The sequence below is a fragment of the Peromyscus maniculatus genome, chromosome 5, assembly GCF_049852395.1.
Source record: "Peromyscus maniculatus bairdii isolate BWxNUB_F1_BW_parent chromosome 5, HU_Pman_BW_mat_3.1, whole genome shotgun sequence".
Classification (NCBI taxonomy): Eukaryota; Metazoa; Chordata; class Mammalia; order Rodentia; family Cricetidae; genus Peromyscus; species Peromyscus maniculatus.
The window spans coordinates 6029565-6052979 of record NC_134856.1 but is presented as its reverse complement, the minus strand read 5'-3'; the positions used below and the strand labels follow the sequence as shown (position 1 = coordinate 6052979).

Sequence of the window (23415 nt, the reverse complement as noted above, 5' to 3'; positions counted from 1 at the left end):
ATACACATACCTATCAGATAAGTATAGCCATGTTTTAAATATATGTTTTATACATGTGCATATGTACATATATATTAATATATGGGTATATGTTGATATTCATTCAATATATATTTATATATTTATGAATGTATGTATATATAAGTTTACTAACTACTTTAGTATGTAAATGCAATTTAGTATGTATATGTAAATATATACTGAATGAATATATATTCAATATATTTATATAATTTATGAATATGTGTATATGTAAGGTTACCAACTACTTTAGTTCTTGTTAACCTTTTAAAGAGAGGTGGAGCTCGAGGAATCCTGCAGAAGGGGGGCGGGGAGAAGAGATTTTTTAGGAGCCAGAGGGGTCAAGGACATGACAGAATCAACTAACCTGGGATCATAGCGGCTCACAGAGACCAACAACCAGGAAGCCTGCATGCAACTGACCTGAGCACTCTGTATATATATTGCAGCTGTGTAGCTTGGTCTTCTTGTGGGACTCCTAACAGTGGGAACAGGGGCTTTCTCCAGCTCTTTTACTGACTTTTGGGACCCTGCTCCTCATACTTAGTCACCTTGCCCAGCCTTAATGCATAAGGAGTGCTTAGTCTGACTGCAACTTGATATGACATGTGTTGTCGATATTCATGGGAGACCTGCCCTTTTCTGAATGGAAATGGAGGAGGTGTGGATTGGGGAGTGGAGGTGGAGGGACTGGGAGGAGCAGAAGGAGGGGAAACTGGCAGAAATGTAAAATAAATAAATTAATTAAAAATAATATATTTCAACACAGGCTATATATGTGTAAGTTTTGCATACTAACTAAAACTTTTATATAGTTGTTAAGCAATAGGAAAATTATCTACATCATCAACTGCATATCAATATTAGATATCATACTGCTATGTAAATATGTAAAAACTAAAAATAAATAAAGTCATATATATATATATATATGGGAAAATTTTCAATTTTGCTGAGTTCAAAATTTCTGGTTCTTATGCTTATATAAACTGCAAAGTCTTAGTGAAGAAATCATATTTACCATTCTGAAGGTTGAATTACCTGTTATCTCAAATTGTTAAAGGGCTCCAATATGATTCTTAAATTCTATTTATTTCAAAACTTTTATTAATTTTATATAGTGCCACTCCTCTCAGTCCTTTCCATTTTAACTCATTTTTTTTTCCTTAATTAATTCTCAACATGATACCAGGTACAAAGAAATTGGAAAAATAACTGTTCATTTTACAAATACGTATTTAACAGTTTGGGGTACTGACTCAGGGAATGTTTCAGTACTTTCTGCAAAAGCATGATGACCTGAGTTCAGATCCTTAGCGCCTGTGTTAAAATGCAGCATGTGGCTGCATGCACATATACCACCGGACTGGGAGCAGAGCTGGCAGAGACAGGAGGCTTAGTGTGACTTGCTGGCTGGCAGCTTACGTGAAGAACAGTGAATTCTAATTCCCGTGAGAGGCTCTGTTTCAAGTAAATAGAGGACTAAAAAGCACAGGAGGGCATCTGATTTCATCCTTTGGCCTCCAAGTGCACAAATAATGTCACCAGAAGCTACACAGGTGTGTTAAAACACATCATACACACAGAATTTGAAGTAGAAATATCTCATTATTTCTGCTTAGTAAGTGTTTAATTGTCTACCTATGAGGGCAATAATATTTACAGTAAGTACACTCAGAATGCTTTACTGAACTACAAAATCTTACAGTACTTCAAAGAAGGAAGGGATGATTCTTTTTAGACTGACCTCTTTAGAAGTAGCTCTAGTTTAGGATTCCCCAAGGGAACATATTCCTAAATCACCTATTTCCAGATGAAAAAAATTGATTAGACTGGCTTTTCAAAGTTGTCCTATTATTTTTTCTACTTTATTTCTATAAAATTCAATTCCACTATACAAATAATAGTAACAGCAAATTGTCTACCTTATCTTCTTGTGATTTTCCTATAACATTTGGACACTATACAGGAATTATGCAGCAGAAGCTTAGTCATTTAGGGTGGCATCTACTCAGGCCTGTAAGCTTCAGGAAGCCAATTCAGTCTATACCACACACCGTCATGTTTCTAACAGTAGAGAAGATGAATACACATTTATTATTTAGTTGGAAGGCAACAATAATTAAAAGGTGAATAATAACATATTTAGAGCACATCTTTCTTTCTCTAAACTCTCTGGCCCCAGATTCTTTGCCTTGTTCCAATCCTTCCATACAATATCCTGCATTTGCAATTGGGTAGAGTTTGAACTTAGACAGACACGAATAGGAAACTCAGATATCATTTTTATTGCCCTAAAGCTTTCCAAATTTTTTTTCAGTTTTTTGTCTTTTACATATACTAAGAATTCCAACACCCAATTTGCAGTTTCTAAGAAAGCTGTAAAAGTGGGATAAAGAAGATTTTGGTGGGTACTACCAATGAAACCCTCAACTAGATTTCTAGTTCATTATGCAAAGAGTTACTTATGTCATTGTTGTAAGAAAACATGGCTCTTGGATGGAAGAAACAGCAGCCATGTAAAAAGAATCCAGTTATGTGGTCTAGTCTTATGTATAACCTATGTGGGTTTCCTTGGTTTGCTAGAGTACTATCAACAACGTCATAGCTACAGTTGCCAAATAATCAGATACTGGTGTTTATCAAGTACAGCAAGAGGCACATTCTTGGTTTTAATTTAACTTTTTAAAGGTTAACCTGACGCAGTCTAAATTCATTTGAAAGATAATCATCTGTTGAGGGATTGTCTACATCAGACTGGCCTGTGGACACATCTGAGGGGTTGTATTATTAATTGATACAGGGAACCCAGTTCACTGTGAATGACACCTCTCCTAGGCGGGTGTTCAATAATTGTATAAGAGAGTTTGCTAAGCAAAAACTAGGAAGTGATGTTTGGAGGTGAACTAGACAAGACTCCTTCCAGTCCAATAGAAACGTTTATTCATATGAACATTTTTAACAGTCTATCTATGAGAGAGAAATGTTAGTCTCCCCAGTTTTAGCTGGGAAGATTATTTTATATGGGTATTTCTGAAATTTGAATGTATAAGGAACCAGAGTGTTTGCCATTGCTGCATCTTCTGCCTGGTAATTCATTCCTATTGATGTCTTAGAATAACTTGACACATACCTTACATTTTAAGGAATTCTGTCTCCAGCATTAATTAAATCTTTCCTCCAGTCTCCCAAGAATTATGTATGTATAAAATATTTAATTTTGTTTTCCAAATTGGAACTTTTGATAATCCTTATCATTGGGAGTTTTATCTAAAGTCACCTTTGCCACAACAGAAAACAGTTATTGTCTGCCCAGTATTTCTGAAGAGGTGATTAATTTAGTCTTAACTTTTGACTGAAGAGAGTGAGGCTGTAGAAATTAGAGACAGGGAACTGTAACATTTTAACAAAAAGTTGCCATTGATCTCTTTCTGTGTATAGTGTCTTAGATATAATACAATCCTTGAGCCCACCAGGCAAAAGATCTGCCATTAAGCTATTTGTCAGTACAACAAGCACATTTTCAGATGTGTAGCAATTTTCACAGATTTGCATCTTTTGGAAATAAGTTAGTTTTTGACACTCTTGGATAAACAACTTTCATTATAAAATAGGTGAAAATAAGCCTGACCCTTCAGCAAATCATTTTTAGTTCATTCATATGAAACTGGGATGGATTTTAAAGGGAAAAAATAATGTTATAATAGAAACATAAAATACAAGGTAATCCTTGTAGGAACTCGAGAGAGTAAGCTGGAAAAAAATCTTCATCTCATTTAATATACTGTTAATGGAAGAACATCATTTAGAAATGCATATTTTCTTTCACTTCCCTTTTGCCCAATCTGAGTGTCTTCAAGTGTAGCCTCTGGGAGTAGCAGGCTGAGGGACTCTGTGTGCTCCATAGCCTTGCTCCTAGCCACATTCATCCAAAGTCCTTGTCCCAAAATGTCCCCTTTTATTATAGCTATGCTTACCACTTGGTAAGTCTCTCTGGACTTACAAATAGTTCCTGTAAAGGATAAGTATAAGAGAGTCACACTGATTGCATCCCACCCAGATAAATGTAATGTGTTTATGTGCTTGGGATCTTTTTGCTGTTATTGTTTTTATAATTTAATACAGTAAATGTGATCACAGAATTTACTCCATACACTTTGTCTCAAACAGTAACATAGATGGCTGTCTCTGTGTGTGTATGTGTGTGTATATATATATATATATATATATATATATATATATATATAGAGAGAGAGAGAGAGAGAGAGAGAGAGAGAAATTTAATCAGCAGCAAATCTGGAAAGGCATGGTTTTCACTGTGGGTGTAGATCTGTAAATCTTTAGTATAATCTGATTAGAATTTAAAATTAGATTATGTCCTCTTCATCTCCATCAAGTTTGGGCATTCCAAACAATTCAGGGAGTTTTACATTACAGTACAGGTAAAATTAATCACTTTAGGTTCTCATTACTTACTCATCAATTTATTCATTCATCTATTTGTCAAAAACATACTGATTATAAACTATATATACCAAGCATTTGTCACCTGTATCACTGTGGCCACATCATTAAGTTCAGGAATCTTTACAATGTATCTTTAATGATACCTTTAAAAAATAGCTCCTTTCTCTAGCATGGAGATTATGCAAGAGTGCAAACCTTGACACAGGCCACCAGCACATACTTGCTTCATAAAAGTTTTATCCAGTGTTCACTACTGAGTTTTATACCTGAAATATACATAACCTGTGAGCAACCACTACCTCTCTCCATAGTCTTTTCTAAAGCATAAAATCAAACCTAGAAATGTATCTCCTCTTCTCTGGTAGCTCTGAATGTGTATTGCTATGTTTGGAAGGAATGCTTCTCTCTCTGTTTTCTTTATACTAAACTTACAAAAATGAATATGGACTGATAACAGGAGGAGGGATGCCTTAAGCAGCTCTTCTCCTGGAGAGAGAGTACAGTCAGGTTTTCTTAGAAAGCCTCCTGTGTGCCAGTCTGTGGCTGATCTAGAGAAAACAACAATACCCCTCCTGATCTTTTAGGACGCTCAAAAGAGTCTTCATATGTTACAGCAGCAGGCAGCCCTGTCCCATTTCCACTGAGACCACCACCTGACAATGTAGCATGATCTGGAGGTGATCAGAAAAGTTGAAATGTGACAATGTGAGTCAGCTGTGAGGTGGGTGCAGATAGCAATATATCTGGAAAGAAACCAACTGTTTCAAGTTATGTTGGAAGTCAATGCCCCTGCATTCGATGCCGAGCCTGCTTAGAAGATTTTTAACCCCAAACCTCAGGGCTTTAAGAGAAGCAGGTGTTTCATATTTGACACTGCTCTTCTGTTATCCCTTCACACTTAAAGCACTGTGCTATTGAAAGTGGAAATGTTCTGCCACAAAACAGATTAAAATTAACATATATTGTTTCATTTCAACAAGCAAAAAAAAAATTCAGTTAGAAGCACTAAAGCTATTCTTAATCTGTGAAGATAATTTTAATGCAGTGCATTTTTTACATTATAAATGATTATAAATCAGTATTAATACACATATATCTATAAGCTAGATTTAGTTAAGATATACTATATACATGTATAGAAACACATTGAATCTTATTCATATATATTCTTATTAATAAGATTAGATAGTTCATCACAAAATCTATTAAAAACTTATTTAAAGGTACACAGAAATTCTTGGAAATAGAGAAAATTCTCTCCAAATGAAAATCTGATACCATGAGTAATTTGAGAAGGAAATTTTACCCCTGACCATATATCTCCTCTTTCTCTTTGTTGTACAGTGTTGAACCCAGGGCACTGGACACAGACATATGCTTACCCACTAAAATGCATTACCAGCATCTCTCTTCTTCTGTTTCTCTTTTTCTCTGTCTCACTCCCTCCCCATATCTCTCCCCCTCCCTCTTTTCTCCTTTTCTTCCTTCATCTTTCTTCTCTTTTCATTGTCAAGATTTTTTATTTATTCCTTATTCTGTTGCTGGAGGGCTTCTCTCCAGGTTCCCCAAGCCCCGCAGTCCCACAGTCCACTTATAAAATAATCACTCAGACGCTTATATCACTTATAAACTGTATGGCCGTGGCAGGCTTCTTGCTAACTGTTCTTTTATCTTAAATTAACCCATTTCTATAAATCTATACCTTGCCACGTGGCTGGTGGCTTACCAGCGTCTTCACATGCTGCTTGTCCTGGCGGTGGCTGCAGTGTCTCCCCCTCAGCCTTCCACTTCCCAGAATTCTCCTCTCTCCTTGTCCCACCTACTTCCTGCCTGGCCACTGGCCAATCAGTGTTTTATTTATTGACCAATCAGAGCAATTTGACATACAGACCATCCCACAGCACTTCCCCTTTTTTTTGGGGGGGGGACAGTCACGTCTTTATTAGTGTGTGCAGCTGATCCAGTGGAGCCTACCATATATATAGCGCCCCCCTCCAGCAGGAAGTAGTAAGAGAAGCTACGCCCAAATTCCCAAATATACCAAGCTGGTTTTGGAGATGTGCAAAAGTTAAAACCTTCCTTTTTAAAAAAAAGAAAAGGGGAAGTGCTGTGGGATGGTCTGTATGTCAAATTGCTCTGAATGGTCAATAAATAAAACACTGATTGGCCAGTGGCCAGGCAGGAAGTAGGTGGGACAAGGAGAGAGGAGAATTCTGGGAAGTGGAAGGCTGAGGAGAGAGACACTGCCAGCCGCCATGACCAGCAGCATGTGAAGATGCCAGTAAGCCACTAGCCACGTGGCAAGGTATAGATTTATAGAAATGGATTAATTTAAGCTATAAGAACAATTAGCAAGAAGCCTGCCACGGCCATACAGTTTGTATGCAATATAAGTCTCTGTGTTTACTTGGTTGGGTCTGAGCGGCTGTGGGACTGGCGGGTGACAAAGATTTGTCCTGACTGTGGGCAAGGCAGGAAAACTCTAGCTACATTATTCCTTTTTATAGATGTCTTTGATAGTAACTATATTAATATTTAAAACACAATTGTCATTAATTCCCCTAGTCACCATTGAAAATATAAATAAACTACTTGAACTATTCTTCTGTGTGGAGGAATGTGTAGTTGGAGTTTTCTCCAGTCCCACTTGGACTGCTGTGGCTCAGACCCAAGTAAACACACAGAGATTTATATTACTTATAAACTGTATGTCTGGGGCAGGTTTCTTGCTATCTAGTTCTTATATCTTAAATATAACCCATTTCTATTAATCTATAAGTTGCCATGTGGCTTGTGGTTTACAAGTACTTTACATCTCGCTTCCTCTGTGTCTGGCTGGAGACTCCTGACTCAGCCTTCCTCTTCCCAGAATTTTCCTCTCTGCTTGTCCCACTTATACTATACTTCCTGTCTGGCTACTGGCCAATCAGCATTTCATTTATCAGTCAATCAGAGCAACACATTCATAGCATCCCCAGCAGGAGTGTTTAGCCCAGGCTGGCCTGAAACCCAGTCTTGCTCACTCTCCCTCCTGAAACATGATATTACAGGTCTGCATTAAGATGCCAGCTAATTCTGCTTTCAATGCAAGACCTTATTAGCAGTTCTCCTATGGCCAGATCCACCACATGTTACATCGCCATCAAACTCTTAAAGGTCTTTGAGAACTTTAAGATATTCTGATTTTCTTTTTCTAAGAAGAAGTTTCAATAGATAGCAAACCAATTTATCCATATAGAATGAACCATGTATCTTATTTCCTATGTCCATGTATGTGTTCTGTATATCTGCTATATAAGTTATATTCTGATTTAATGTCTTATATGTTGTAAATTTATTGTACATTCAGTATTTGTTATGCACAATGTCTTACCCTGAGTACCTAGAGCATGATTTAGCATGTGGAGGTTGAATAAATACCAATTAATGTGAGCTATGAAGTCATTTCTAGCCATTTATTTATAGTCCAGCAAGTTTGACCTGCCTGAGAACATCTGACTGCATATTCCTTCTCAAAGACACACACGAAGCTGGTCCTGTAGCCATGTTAACCTATGCAATCCTGATTAAAAAGAGACCCTGTGCCCTGTGTGTTTGTAATTTATCACTGACTCTGAAGGCATTAAACCGACTCAATTCTGTTAAGGCATTCCATGAAGACTCCATTATTATCTTGATTTTTCTAAAAGAGAACCATTTATTACATGGTTTTCCCCCTAAGGAGTATTTTTTTTCTTTGCTCCTTTTTACAGGTTCCACTGAGACAAATGTTATTTGTATCCAATGAAGAAAGATGGTCTTAGTTTCAAGAAAAAGAAAAAAAAAAGGTCAATGAATTAAGTTGGTTTATTTTTAAGCAGGTCATTTTTCATACTCTAGCTTGCCTGGAGCAAAGCTTGGACTGTCCTAAACTTCACCCTGGTTTCCCCAGATAATTAAGCATTTACTATTTACTGGCCTAACATTTCATTTACATGTTCTGTCTTCTGTTGCTTAGGATGCACTGCAACTGTTTTTTTCCTGCTGTCCTCAAATTGGAGCTTTTGAAAGAAATGCTACATTTCTCCCTTTCTGTGCCCAAAATGTTTTAAGCAAACATATGGTATTGGGGGTGTTGGAGAGAGAAAAGAAAAAAAAGCAATATTTTTAGACTACAAATAAGCTATTTTGAGCCTTTTGAAGTACCATAATAAAAGCTATTCACAAAAATGGTGCATTTTACAATTGCTTCCACACACATCTTGTCCAACACTAGACTGTCTCCTTATTATTCCTACTTATATAGGAAATCTGAACCTATTTTCAAGATTAGTAGGTCCTTTTCCAAGCCAAAGATCTGTCCTGGTGTGAGATACACCACATGGATGTCAAGTGGCAGCTTCAGAGAATTCAAAAACTGGGGTACAGAATCACACAAATTTACTTTCAATATAGCTCTGAACACCTTGAGCAAGGAATGGCACAAGGAATGTCCCACCATCCTGTAATTGGTGACACTCAAATGATGTTAATTTGTTTCTCAAAACAGTGTTTGGAATTAATGAACACACATTTGATGAGGTGAGTTCATACAAGCAGCACCATTCCAAAACTGTAACAACTGTCCTGTTAAGGAATGGCTGTCCATGCTCATGGTTCCATTTTCTTGGTATCACTATTGAACAGAATATTTTTATCTAAAGGCTAGAGAACTTTTTAACTCATTCTTCCTAGGCACATTTCCAAAATGAAGACACAAGCATTTTCATCTGCAACTTGGTTTAAAGTACAAACAGGAAGGAGGTAGATCTGGATGGGAGGGGAAATGGGTAGGAACTGAGAAGAGTGGAGGCAGGGAAAACCATAATAACGATCATTAGATGAGAAAAAAATATATTTTCAATAAAAGGAAATATAAATTAATAAAGTTCAGTCAAATCTAGAATATGAACAAAGGCACCGAGTTCCTATGCACTCTTGATGCTATCATTACTACTTGAAAAACTAACAGTAAGTGTTCCAGTGATCTCAGGTAGAGGGAGATCTAATCACATGTCACCTCTTTTCTCTTGACTCTAAACTTTTCTGTGTTCTGTAAATGAATTTGAACAAGAATGTACTGTGATCTCCTAAGTTTTTTTTTTTTTTTTAGAACAGGAATAATGCAAAATGGCTCAGGCATTCAAGGTGTGGATTTAGAAATGACAAGAATGTTAATAGTTCTAAATGACTATCAAACAAAATATTATTGACATTAACAGTGGTTGTTTTGTGAAAGAATCAAGAAAAAGTTAGATTTGAATTCTATAAACCCTAGCCTATATCCTCTGACTTCTTTTTTGTGATCTAGTTTCTCTTTCTCTGGTAACTCATTATCTATCTGTCTGTCAGTCTGTCTGTCTGTCTGTCTATCTCCATCTCTTTTTAAACTAATTCTTGAGTTATGCTTATGTAAAGATTTCTATAGATACATAAACTCACACAACAGAGAAGTCTCATTTGTCTCCATCTTGGCCCTTCTATTATAAGAATTATTTAAAAATAGGCAATTGACACAATAATCGCTGATTCAATTAAGCTCAAACAAGAAATTAAACAAAACAAATTCTGTGTCTCTCAGTGGTCTTGATATTTGAAACAAATGAAGGTGCCTTCCTGAGACAGATAAATTGTTATGACAACAGAACACAATTCTATATTGTGAGAATGTAGTAAGTACTAGAAAGCAGAATTTATCTGTTCCAAATTCAGAAGTTCTGCTCTTAACATTCTTGTGAGGACAAAGCAAGATAAAATTTCTTGTCTGTCTCTTATGCTTTACAATTTTTTAACTATTGAAAATGTTCTCACACCAAGAATTTACTGAGAGTGGTCAAAGGCCAATCTACTACAAAAAGACCCTGAGCATAGCTCTATCACACAGCCTGTTGAGTAAGTGTCCTCTGTCAAGATATTGATCATTTTACCTACAGGTCTGATCCTTGCTAGCATGGCCAAGTCTTTGTGAAAAGGGAAAGAGTCTGACATTATAACTGATAACATTTTATGACTAAGTTGTGCTGTGTCACTTCCTAAAAATCATAGACATACCAAAACATGTACCAAGACATTTCATTCGGAATGCTGTTCTAGTTGGATTTTCTGCTGTGTGACAAAATAATGAACAATATAAACTTGGAGAGGAAAGGGTTTATTTCATTTTACAACTCCCAGATCACAATTCACCAGGAAGGCAAGTCAGAGCAAGAATTCAAGTCATAAACCTGTGGTCAAAACAAAAGCAGAAAATGTGGATGAATGTTGTTTATTGATTTGATTCCAGGCTCCTGTTCAGCTACCTTTCTTATAAAGCCTGGGCCCACCTGTCTATGGATGCTACCACTCACAGTGGTCTTGGCCCCCCTATGTCATTCAGCACTCAAGAAAACACCACAAATACATATCTATAGGTCATTTGATAGAGGCAATTCTTCAACTGACTTTTCCTCTTCCTAGATGTGTCAAGTTGACAACTAAAGCTAACAATGACAAATGCCTCCAGAGGTATATTGGTCTTATATAAGAAGTCTCTGTTCATCTTTGAAAAATTCTTTACTGTTTCTAGGATTTTAAATCCTAGTCAAAGTTAGAGGACATTCCTGGTGTTTTTGATACATGTGATACATTTTACAATGTACATGCCTAGTAATTGTCCAACATTTGCTGGCCCTGGATGGGACTACTCTTAGTAATGTGTTCACTGGTTTCATAAGATAGGACTTTTCAGTTAAAGAAAGAACTTTCTAAGCACTTCAAATTCCATGGCTTAGCATAGTGTATATGCTAGAGACTAGACAATTATATGCAGTATGAGACACTTCAGTTACTCCAAGGATCCCCAAGAACCTAAAAATTGCCTGTTCCTGCTTCCTTTCTATTTTTTTTTCTTTTCTAATTGATGGGAATCTGACATGAAGGACTTCCTTGCCAATCTGGCTTTCTGACTCATTTGATCTTTTGGTCATGAACCCCATTAAGCCATTTTCATTCTGAACTCTATTTTCTTGTTTATTTCTCAGCGTATCTAAGTGCTCCTCCTCTTCTGGTCACCACCAAAGTTATTTAATTTTGTGATGGTTCATTTTAGTTTCCAACTTAGCTTCCTCTGGCATCAACTCACAGACAAGTCCCTGGACATATCAGTGAGGAATTTTTCTTGAAATGTTTAATTGAAGTTGAAAGAGACATACTGGATGTGGGGCAGCACTACCCAGTCGCAGTCCAAATAAATGGAAGTCAGAGAAAGAAAAAGTTTTGTTTTTCACCTGCTTGCCTTCATGTTGTGTAGGTAAGCCCAGAAGCCCAGTGGTCATCTTGCTACTGCCACTACAGCTGCTGCCATTCTTCACTGCATCTGAACCCATCTTCATTCATACAGATCTGAGACCAGTGGTTCTCCTGGAATCCTGTACCCCTCAAAGCCAGATGGAGCTGCTGAGCACATAGCAATGCAGATTGAGCAGCTATAGGTCCTCGAGCTTCCCAGTGAAACAGCAGCTATTGGTGGATGCCTAACTGTCTCCTTTAAGCCAATCTAATAAATCCCACCTGAATGCACATATTCATTCCATTGGTTCTGTTAATCTAAGAAGAGTGACACAATTTCTATAGCCTGATAAAAACAAAACTGCAAGTTTTCTGGGATGTTTATTTTTCTATTTTTATATAATTCTAAATCTCCTCTCTCAATCTCTTTTATCAGTTTCCTTTTTCCAAAAGAGAGGAAAATTTTTACATAAATAATAAGAGTTAGATTCCCTGGGAAAGCAACCTCTTTTTCTTTTTATTTGAACACATTCAAGTGCAATAATACAAGAATTTACAGAGCGATGTGTAAATTTCATTCAGCGGCCACTTCTCCAAGGCTGTGAGGCCCAAATAAGATAATATTTATAACAGGCCTCCTTGTTGGCTGAGGAAGGATTGTGTATTATCGAAGTTTAAATCGATACACTTTACAAGTGCTTTGCTGTTTTAAGAATATAAGTTTAATTTATTCTTCATTGATTATTAAATTTTGAGTCTGTTTTCAATTTCATTGTAACTTCTTTAGCTAAACTGTCACCCTCATCTTCCAAATACCAAATATTTACTTAGCAACTACTATGTGAATTGCTCAAGTATCATTTTTCTGCAGAGCATTATCCAAAGTAGCACCAGAATTAACTTACTAAAATCTATATAAGACAATTTTATATCAGTGAAACTGCAAACAGTAAAGTTTAAATGGATGTGTTGATATGGATCCCTATTATATTGGCTAAAAACATGAATAATGAATATAGCTGAGATCATTTAATCAGGCAAATGGCAATATATACCCAAGAAACTTCGACCATGTTAGGGAGCTTTAGTTATCTACATCACACAAGAGTTTATTCTTCAGATATAAATTATTTAAAAGATCACCATGCTTATTATATTTATGTTTTTTAAAAAAGAAAACTATCTTCTGAAATAGATCGTGAGACACTTGCAAGCTGAGACTAGCCTTTGTAATTTTTTTACTCCCCATGTTTAATTCAGTGGCTGCACATAGTGAATGCTCAATGGAAATTCTTGGCTTAATATCTTTATTATACTAGAAATAGTGAACGAAAATGTTCAAGTGAACAACTTTTTCCTTATGTAAGCTCTTCCAATGAAACTGCCCTGTCTAAAGTGAAGTTCAAGTTACCAGGCTACAGTGATGGCTCATGCCTGTAATTTTAGGACTTGGAAATAGTGCAAGAAGAGTAGACGTTCAAGGCCAGCACCTAAAACATAGTGTCTTGGCCATGAGCCTGGGCTATGTGAGGCAAGGAAAGAACCGAAAAAGGGAAAGAAGAAAGGAAGGGGAGGTAGAAAGGAGGGAGCATAGAAAGGAAGGAAGAAAGGACAGATGTAGTGAGAGACGGAGGGAAGAATTCAAAAAAATCTAACATCATCGTATTAACTATGGATTCGGAGACCTGGGTGTGAGTCCTGGCTGCTCCCAATTCTACTACTAGACCTTTGATGGGGAATTGTAGGGAATATCTAGCCACCCTTTCTCTTTAAATGATGACTTACTCTGCTGTATCCAGGATTATCTTGGAGTTCAAATGAGCACTGGGGATTTAGCTCAGTGGTGGAGCACTTGCCTAGCAAGTGCATGGCCCTGGGTTCGACCCTCAGCTCAAAAAAAAAAAAAAAAAAAAAACAAAAAACAAACAAAAAAAAAAAAACGTGAAACCATTGAGAGTTTGGGTTGGGGATTTAGCTCAGTGGTAGAGTGCCCAAGCACAAGGCCCTGGGTTCGATCCTTAGCTCAAAAAAAATGAGAAAAACTTTACAATAGACTTTCTTCTTCACTGGGGAAATCATCTATCTAACCATAGCCTGAATTTAATGCACTTTACAAGTGCCTTCTTGTTTCCAAATTTATGTTTACTTTTGTAGCTGTGGCCTATTTATGTATTTGCTTTTAAAGGCACATTTTGCTCCTTGAATTTATCTTGAAAAGCACAAAGAACAAATTCAGTTTTTGATTTGATTAATGAATGACCTAACAACAAGTCATGGAATTTCTCTCAGTGGTTATAAAAATTTATGAACCAAAGAAAAAACACACAGGTAGGCTGACTGTTTCTGATAGGTAAAATGAAAACAGGAACCACAGGATAAAGAAGACAGATACATGTGGTAAAATTGTTTTGATTAACAACTGCTCTTAATAACAACATTGACATCAATAAAATATAATAATGTTAGGTATGCTCTAATAAAAACCCCATGACATAATAAAGTCTGTCAGAACAAATTTAATCTTAGGTTATGTTAACGTATTTAGGGATAAATGTCCTCATTTACAAAATATATTGTTCATATAAGGATCTTTTCTATTTCATCTCTTTTTAAAGAGAAATCAATGTCTATGTGCATGTGTTCAGTGTTTGTTTATTTATTTATTTATTTTTGGTTTTGTTGTTCTTGTTATTGGTGGTGTTTTTTTAGTTTTGTTTTGTTCTTTCAAGACAGGGTTTCTTTATGTAGCTCCAGCTGTTCTAGAACTCACTCTGTAGACCAGGCTTGTCTCAAACTCAGAGATCCTCCTGGCTCTGTCTCCTGAGTGCTGGAATTAAAGGTGTACATCACCATTACCCTGATCATTCCCCCCCCCAAAGAACATATTTTAAAATATCTACCCAATCAGAACCGATAATATTAGCTGAAGTTGACTTGAATCACACAAATATCTTTATGAGCATCAAGTGCTGAGATATCAATGGAGGACTACTCTGTTCCATGTAATGATAGAGACATAAGAATGTGATGAACAGTCATTGTACCATTAATACCACAAGGGCAGGGGGGGGGTCCAGCTCCACTTCATAGATGTACAAAGTAAAACCTAGAAAGTGACTTCTCACTTAACAGAAAGCCAACAAGTTACTGAAATCTATAATTAAATATGATATTGATCTCCCCTGATGTAAGCACCTTGCTTTCCTTAACTCCAGGATGAGAAATGGTATTAGACCATCTGCTAAAAGGGTGATAGCCAACCCAAGTTTTATAATTCATTTTAATCAGTATCAATGGTTGCAAGGCTAACTGTGTCCCTCACAGTATGAAGTAAAATATTATTCGTATAGTCAGTGAAATATTTAGTCAGATCATTTCATAAACCAGATCCCAATAAGTGTTTCCCTGAAGCAAAACATGTTAAATAGAATTTAAAATTTAAGCTACAAACCTGTTTCAGGCTCAATGGAAAAATACGGCTGTCCTTCCAAGATACTGTAAACCAACTTTGCACTGTTTCCGTAAACTGGGTCATCTGCATCCGTGGCTGTAACATTAGTGACAGATGTACCTAATTTTAAAAAAAGAGAGAGAGTGTGTGAAAATGGTAAGAATTTGCACAGTATTTTTGCCAAGTGCTAAATCTTGTCAAGTATATTGTACATGAACCTATTGGAGATAAATAGTTAGATAGATAGATAGATAGATAGATAGATAGATAGATAGATAGATAGATAGATAAAGGATAGATGGAGGATAGATAGATAGACAGACAGATATAAACAACTTTGTCAGAACTTCAACAACCAGCAAGCCTTTTGTAAAAAACAATACTGCTAGGTTGTATTAATAGATAAGTTGGCACTTTTAATGTTTATTATTTAAGATGCCTTTGTAGTTTTCATTTTAAGGATATTGGTTAGAGTTCTGTGGTTTTAAGGAATATGCAAAGGAATCATATCAAAGAAATATGAAGCAATAGATTAATGATATAATACAGCATGTAGCACTTGAGTTTTGCCAAAGTACAATGGAATGTAACTTGAAACATTGACTGCTGTAAAAAGCAGCACATAAATATCAAAGGAATATTTTATTCCATCACATTTAATTTCTCAGAATATAAAATAAGATAGGAACCACCAATTAATCAGCAGACTCCAGTAATTAGAACCATGGATAACAGAATGAAAACCTCTTCACACATTAATCTTCAGTGTTTTGCAACAACTGTACATATAAAGCTGACCTGAATGGCAGTATATAAGCTAAAATGAAATCCCTGTACTAAAGAAGCTTAGAATTTTGTGGTGGGAAGAAACAGAAGGAAACAGACAAATTGACTCAGTTACTCAGGTGAATACCAGTGCAGCAATCATGGTTCCCTTGTTTGGTCTAGCACAAAGAGAATGGTCATATATAGGTTTCAAAGACAGATTACATTGAAACTAAATATTAAAAAAAGTCATGTTTCTCACAGACACATAAAAGAAGAAATCCCTAAAAATTATTCAATCATAAGTAAAGACAAAGTTGATCATAGGATAATCTGATGACTTTTGAAACAATGGAGAACAAGAGGTGTCTGGTGTGATTAGAATCATAGTAGATGAGGGTCAGCCAGTGTTCTTCTACTCAATTAAAAGTCATTCACAAAGTAGTTATTTAGCATATTTATTAATTAAGTGGATAAATGAAAGAATATGTTACCTGATGATTTATTGAAAAATGTTAACATCACAGATAATTCATGGAATTATATGAAATCATGTTAATAATATATAACTTGCAGAATTTTTACTGGAGAGTGTCCTTCAGTGTCCTTACTTCTGGAGATAAGTAAAAGAAACAAGATGAAGCAGAAGTATATATGCAGCCACGAAACCACAACAATATCTGCAGTAAATTATATGAGGCTATGAAGCAAAGTATTGAGACTTGGAGTGCTCATTTAGAAATGCGCAATTATTCACATTGCAAGACTGAAGAAGTGGGAGATGAGATGGCCTAAGAGAAAGGAACATTGGCTTTGGGTCAGGCAACTGTGTTTAGCCGAGGGCAACTACAAAGTGTTGTCAGGGATTATCAGCCTTGCACTGTCAATTACTAGTACACCCAGAATATAGGGGAAGAGAGTTTTAATCCTGAAGGATATCAATGGTGCATCTGAGTAGTATATCTTGGTGGTAATAGAAATAGTTTTGAGTTCTTGCAAGATCTTGTCAAACAAAATGTTTTTGATATACTCTCAATTGCAGTCACTGCTCAGGAAAAAAAAACTGTAATAATAGTTGAGTAGTTGATAGTTGTGTAAAATTGAAATTTATACTCAGAATGATGTTTGGTAAGTTTTAAAGAATACAGAACAACAATGTGCTTTAAACATCACTTATATAACAAACACACTCAACCATACATACACTGGGAGCAATGCATTTTGAGGTGTGTGTATGTGTGTGTGTGTGTGTGTGTGTGTGCACTTTCTCAAGTGACACACCAATCTTGCTGGTGCAGATGAACACATGGAAGACCAATAATGGCAATTATTTGAATATTACATGGACTTGGGAACAATTGAAAGGAAAGATTTGCATGTGAGAGGAAGATAGGGAGCTCAAAATTTCAAAACAGTTTTAGAAGAAATGATGGAAAAAGTCTACTATCAAATGTACAGCTAGAAATTCAAGCTAAGATCAAATTTAGAGGGCATTTGAATGACAGAATGTGTATTTTATATGCTCCATGGGGGAAACAAGGAGGGCCTTTCAAGCCCAGGTCAATTCTTGATATGGCCATCTGTGCTCTAAGTGCTTCCAGATTTACTTGAATGCAAAGATGCTGATTAGGAGAGCAGATCAGTTATGAGATTACAGCAGTAGTCCAAATAAGACCACTGTGACACTCTGACATAAAATGGACACTCCATTCAATTTTCTTATTTTTGTCTGTGTGCTAAGATAGTAATCTGATGATTAGGTTAGTGAGGGCTAATCACAGTTTGAAAGAGTTCTATCATAAACTGAGGTGTTAGTAGTGTAAATGAAAGTATTCAGGAACCAGATATCTGTATAGTGGTGAGGTCTTCAGGCTCTTCCTCGTGAGTTGGACTTGGTTCCTGTATAAAATGGTTTACTGAAGAACTCTGTCAGGTTAGCTCTTTTGTCTTCATCCATGAGAGGACATAGATTTTTTTCACTGCCATAAGTGACAACATGAAGCTTCTAACCCCAAAGAACTTTAACTCCAAGTATGAGAGAATTAATTTATATTTTTGTAAAATCCCACTCTATAATATTTTGTGAGAATGCAGAGAATGCATGAAAGTGTGGGAAGAGGGAGGACAGGGGAATCCTCGGCTGATATGTAAAATTAAATTAATTATAAAATAAAAATATTTATTAAAAATAATGTTTTAAGGAAACTATACATTAACTATTTATGTAGTCTGAAAAATTAATTCAAAAAATGAAAAATCAATGGATACAGAAAAGACATACTCAGAGAGTCATTTAAAGGACTGACAAATCAGAAAGAAGAGAAGTGAGAAACTCTTCACAGAAAGACACAGGAGATTGTGCTTTGCTTTGTTGTTCAGTGTGTCTCCTTTGATTTTTTTTTTATGAAGAGATATTGTTTTCTCATTGTGAAGAAATAAATTGACATGAAAAAATTATTCAAGTTTAATGTTCACTATGATACTGTGGCAGTGAGTCCAGTCATGAGGAAATAGAGTCCAAGCATGAGGAAATAGAGTGAAAGATCAAAGATTATCTTCTGTTGTCCTGCATTCACTCTTAAATTAACAGGTATATTTGTAGAGAAAAAAAACTGAATATTTTCTGAAGAATTTCATCTTTGCATAGATCTGTGGGAGTAGGTTGAAGGAGAGTACTGTGGAAGGTTTTGCACACAGAATGGGCTAACTTATTCTGAAACACATTACGATACCTTCAGGCAAGTCTTTTAACTGCACTCAGTCTCAGAGTGTATATATATATATATATATATATATATATATATATATATATATATATATATGAGGGTAAAGAGGGTTAAGTAAAATAATGCTTATAGATAACCCAGAACTTACAACATGTTAAGCCTAGAAGTAATATTCATGCCGCTAGTCTACCACCTTCAAATTATTATCCTTGAAGTCCCATCCAGAATGATATGATACAGACAGTGGTAGACTATAAACCTTCTCAGGCAATTCTCATGTAAAGCCATTATTCAAAAATGTTTGGACCAAAGTTTTGAAAACTGCACTTCACTCCTTTTGCTTTGGCACCTTAATTTTTGTCATAAATATTTCGAGAAGGAAAACTCTTGTTCAGATTTGTTTGTAAAATTTAGTCTATTTAAAATTATTCATCTGGGGAAATGAGACATGCAGACCATTTCTTGTGGAAAGGAAGGTGAGAATATGCCCTTAGCAGTTTGCAATTTCCAAATTAGTCTCTATAACCTCTGCATCATTGTCCATTGTCATGTGATTTTATTTCATTGTGAGAGGCATCCCATCACAGTACTGCTGCATTAGGGAGAGGCTTAGCAGCTCCCTGGTTTAGTTTTTTCATAGGCCAAAACAATCATTTTTATTTGGCAGACCTCAAAATGTTATGCATGACTCTGGCTGAGAGAATAAATATTTCAGAATCACATTCTCTTGAACCAGAACACAAATGTGATTTTTTTATCTCTTATTTTTTTTCAAATTCTGTGCATTTAGCCAAATACCTGGACTTTTCTAACCTTTGGCATCCTTGTGTGTATTAACAAAGTTGGTAATCATTGTTACATTGCAGACATGTTCAGGTAATTCAGTGAAATAATTCGTGTAAATACTGGGCAAAATTTACTGAAAATATTTCTAGAAGCTTGCTGTCCTTCTCACTTAAGAGTATTCTTGGCCAGGTTGTGGTGGTGCATGCCTTCAATCTCAGTACTTGGGAGGCAGAACCAGGCTTGTCTCTGTGAGTTCAAGGTCAGCCTAGTCTACAAAGTGAGATCCAGGACAGGCACCAAAACTACACAGAGAAATCCCGTCTCGAAAAACCAGAGAGAGAGACAGAGACAGAGAGAGAGAGAGACAGAGAGACAGAGATAGAGAGACAGAGACAGAGAGACAGAGAGAGAGACAGAGAGGGAGAGAGAGAACCTTTATTTATATAAAGGTAAAACTGAACACAAATTGTTTTACAATTTTTAATGGTAGTAAATATTTAATTTGTGAATTGTTTTTCTTCACTTTACCTGTAATTGTTTTGCATGCATCTTGGGAAGTAAAGAAGATTATAAATGCAACAATATGGAGAAAGAGGGGAGATATGTTCTGGTGCTCTGTGTTGCAGGAGGTTGCATATAAATAAGAACAAAATTGTATGTCTCAAAGTAGAGCTGTAGGTTTTAAATTTATTTACCATGAAGTTATAATAAGGTAGTAAATATATTAATAATTCTGAACTTATCATTACACAATAGATACATGAATCTATATCAACCCAAATAAAATAACATATATATATATATCATTATGCTCATACGAAGAAAGTGATTTCATTATTAAAATTGCCACCAAAAAAAAACCATACGTTGGCATGCAACTTCACATTCATCACCACATGACCTCTGTCCAATCTATTTTGCATCAGTTTCTGCTTCAAGATAAATTGTACTTGGGTCAGAAACAGAAAAGTGTTTAATGTAATGAGCACAAAGCCAGGCATAAGGCACTTGCCAATACAAGTTTTCTGATGCTAGTTGAATAAAAGGCATACTCCAAGATCATTCAAATCCTATGTGACTGTGAAGATGAACTACTGGTATAACAGTGCTAAGACAATCTTTTGCCCACATACTTATCTAAAATATGTCTGCCTGATGTTTGGCTTCCAGAAATTTACATCCTTCAAAGTTAGGTAATTGGAAAGGAAAAGGAAGCACTCCTTTCTGACTGGGGTGGTATTTCTCCATAGTGATTCAAGACTGGTGATGCACCTGGACACTGCAATAGATGTATGGGTAGGTTGTGCAGATGCATTTGTTAAGTAATTATCCAGAAGAAGGAAAATAGATGCTTTGAAGTTAATCTTGCACCCGAAAAGATTCCAAGTCAAGCTGCAGTCTAGGCTTCTCCATGGAAATGCACGCAGAATGCAGAGCATGGAGGGAAATTGAAAAGTGTAAACCTTGCAGGATAATGTTTCTTCAAAGCAGCAAGTGTTTGGTGTGTGATAAATAGGGCCCTGAGTAATACCCAGGAAATATAACAACCAGGATTCTCTGTTTGTGTTTTCATTTGGAACTGTTTTTGTCCCTTTGTCAAGGATACAAGAGACTCATTTAGCTAGTGACTATAAATTTGACACTGTGCCATTTCTCCAAGAAAGCCCCTATTATAATCCAACTGGATGCTGATCCTAATTATAATAATATAGCTGTTGTGTCTCCAGCTGTTGTCAACAAAAATGATCCCACGTCACTGCAATCCAGCCTTATAGTATCAAGTCAAGTATGAGCAGATCATTCCAAGGTGATTTTTGTTTTTAACACACCCACTTTTCTGCATTTAAATACTTAGCTAAATGAAATGTGCCGGCATGCTGCATGGATTTTAATTAACAGAGAGCCTACAGTATTGTCACATCTTGCCCCACCTGAAACTTTCCTCCTATTAGCTGCAGAACTCGCATATTTTCATCCAATCATGGCAGCAAACACTACAAGCAAAATTAACCATCAAAGACGTTAGTCTGTCAGGTTAGAGGTTTGGGTTTGCTGACAAACTAAGATGAAAAGCCTTCGGGAAAATAAGATGTTGGGCTTTAGGTAGCGTAGCTCTGCTAGCTTGGCTAGACTTTTTTTATGAGCAAGTCAGCACACCAATTCTGCACATTATTCAGAAAGAAAAATGCTGGTGCTGACACCCTGAGCAGAAAAACAAAGGTTTGGTGCAGTGTGAAAATGCGCACACTGGAAAAGCTAAAACTATTATGATGAGAGGAACACAAGCCCCATTTGTAAGGAGTCATTTGCAATACATTCTTAGAGAAAAAGCATTGAAATAGCCAGTGGAAAAATAAAGAAGCAGAACCTTTGCAAGGGCTGAAATCCAAAGAGGCAAGCACTGCTGGCCTCCTTCTATAGTCTCCAAACTTTTCATTTTAATTTCCAGCTCCCTGTTCCAAGTTCGGTAGGAACAACCCACAGGCAGAGTGCTTAGGCATTATCATCTGACAATGCCTTACTTAAACATTCATACACATCACAAAGAACACAGCCCTAACGGGTCATAGCCATGATGGGATTCTTCTCATTAGTTTAATAAAAGTAAACCCTTGGCTCAACTCTTGTCATCCTCCTTATTAATATCTCCAAGTACTAAGCAACACAAAAGGTACATGGGCACAGATGTCTCCATGACAACATGGCTTGTTTGTTATGGAGCAGCAGAGCCATAATTTCACATGACCTGCATAGCTTGTTGGCATTTAAATTAACACTTACTAGAAACTAAAGCATGATGTCTGGATGTATTTAACATGTATCCAGTCCATTATGTGGTAGTTTTGTGGAACAATGCATTAAGGCACTCATATACTTGACTGGCAAATATTTATGTGGGTTTTGTGTTGGCCCGTTTGTTTACTTCTGTATTCCCACTTACAACATAACACAACCCACGCATAATTAAGGTAAAAACTTAGCAATGCAAACAGCCAACTCATTTCAGTACCCATTTCTTTAAGTGATACCATAGTCTTCAACATTTATTTCTCCAGACAGGAATCAAGCAAATGTTCCCAGTGGGAACCATGCCCTAAATCCTACCAGTATTCTTCAGTTGTGCTACTTAATTATAGAAGACACGTGCCAAATATCCAAATCTCCAAGGCTGCCTTTAGGGGGTCTTTGCAGGCTGAAGAGGATTAAACACGGATCTGGAAAAATCATGTTTTTTTTTGTTTTTTTTTTTTTATATAATTTAACTCTGTATATGCAGATGTCTTCCACAGCTAAGTTCTGAAGGTAATGAATAGGGAACCCGACCACTTGACCATTCAACTTCAGGCCTAAGGAGTTTGTTTCTGGAGGATTATTGTAGCAGCTATGATAATACTGATAATAGCATATTGCAGTCTTTCTTTACTTGATCAAATCTTGCTGTAATTCAAACCCAACTGATGTGGGTGCTCAGCTTTAGGTTAGACTCCTTTTTTTAAATGTGTGCATGAATACACACACACACACACACACACACACACACACACACACACACACACACACACACCAGAATCCCAGGGGTTAGCCCTCCTATCATTTTTTGTAAATACCCATGCATTGCTCTCAGAGTGTTCTCCTTCTGTACCACCTTTTAGCCTACATAGGGAGTTTCCCAAATTTCACATGCTTCCAACTGACTTAAGTATCCAGACAGGGGCAAATTAACTGATGTAACATGGGCAGACAGTACCAAAATACATTCTGCAGTTTTATTTATTTACTTTTCTTGGCTCCATGATTTGAGACATCAACTAAGGAAATAAATCCAGTTTCAATATTTCTGGAGCACAATGAGATAGAGATAAGAAGCAGTAGTGTAACAATGAAATAGCCAAGCCACTTAACATTGTGCTTTTC

General features: G+C 36.3%; 1 protein-coding gene across 5 annotated transcripts in view; it reads right to left on the bottom strand.

Moving 5' to 3' along the window:
- The window catches only part of Cdh8 (cadherin 8), a 393789-nt gene that overhangs the window by 184916 nt on the left and 185458 nt on the right, over nucleotides 1-23415 (bottom strand). For all 5 annotated transcript variants that reach the window (XM_042277242.2, XM_076571612.1, XM_042277243.2 and 2 more), the window contains exon 4: nucleotides 15224-15343. In XM_042277242.2, coding sequence (XP_042133176.1) covers nucleotides 15224-15343 — 120 coding nt within the window. The remainder of the gene's footprint in view (nucleotides 1-15223; nucleotides 15344-23415) is intronic.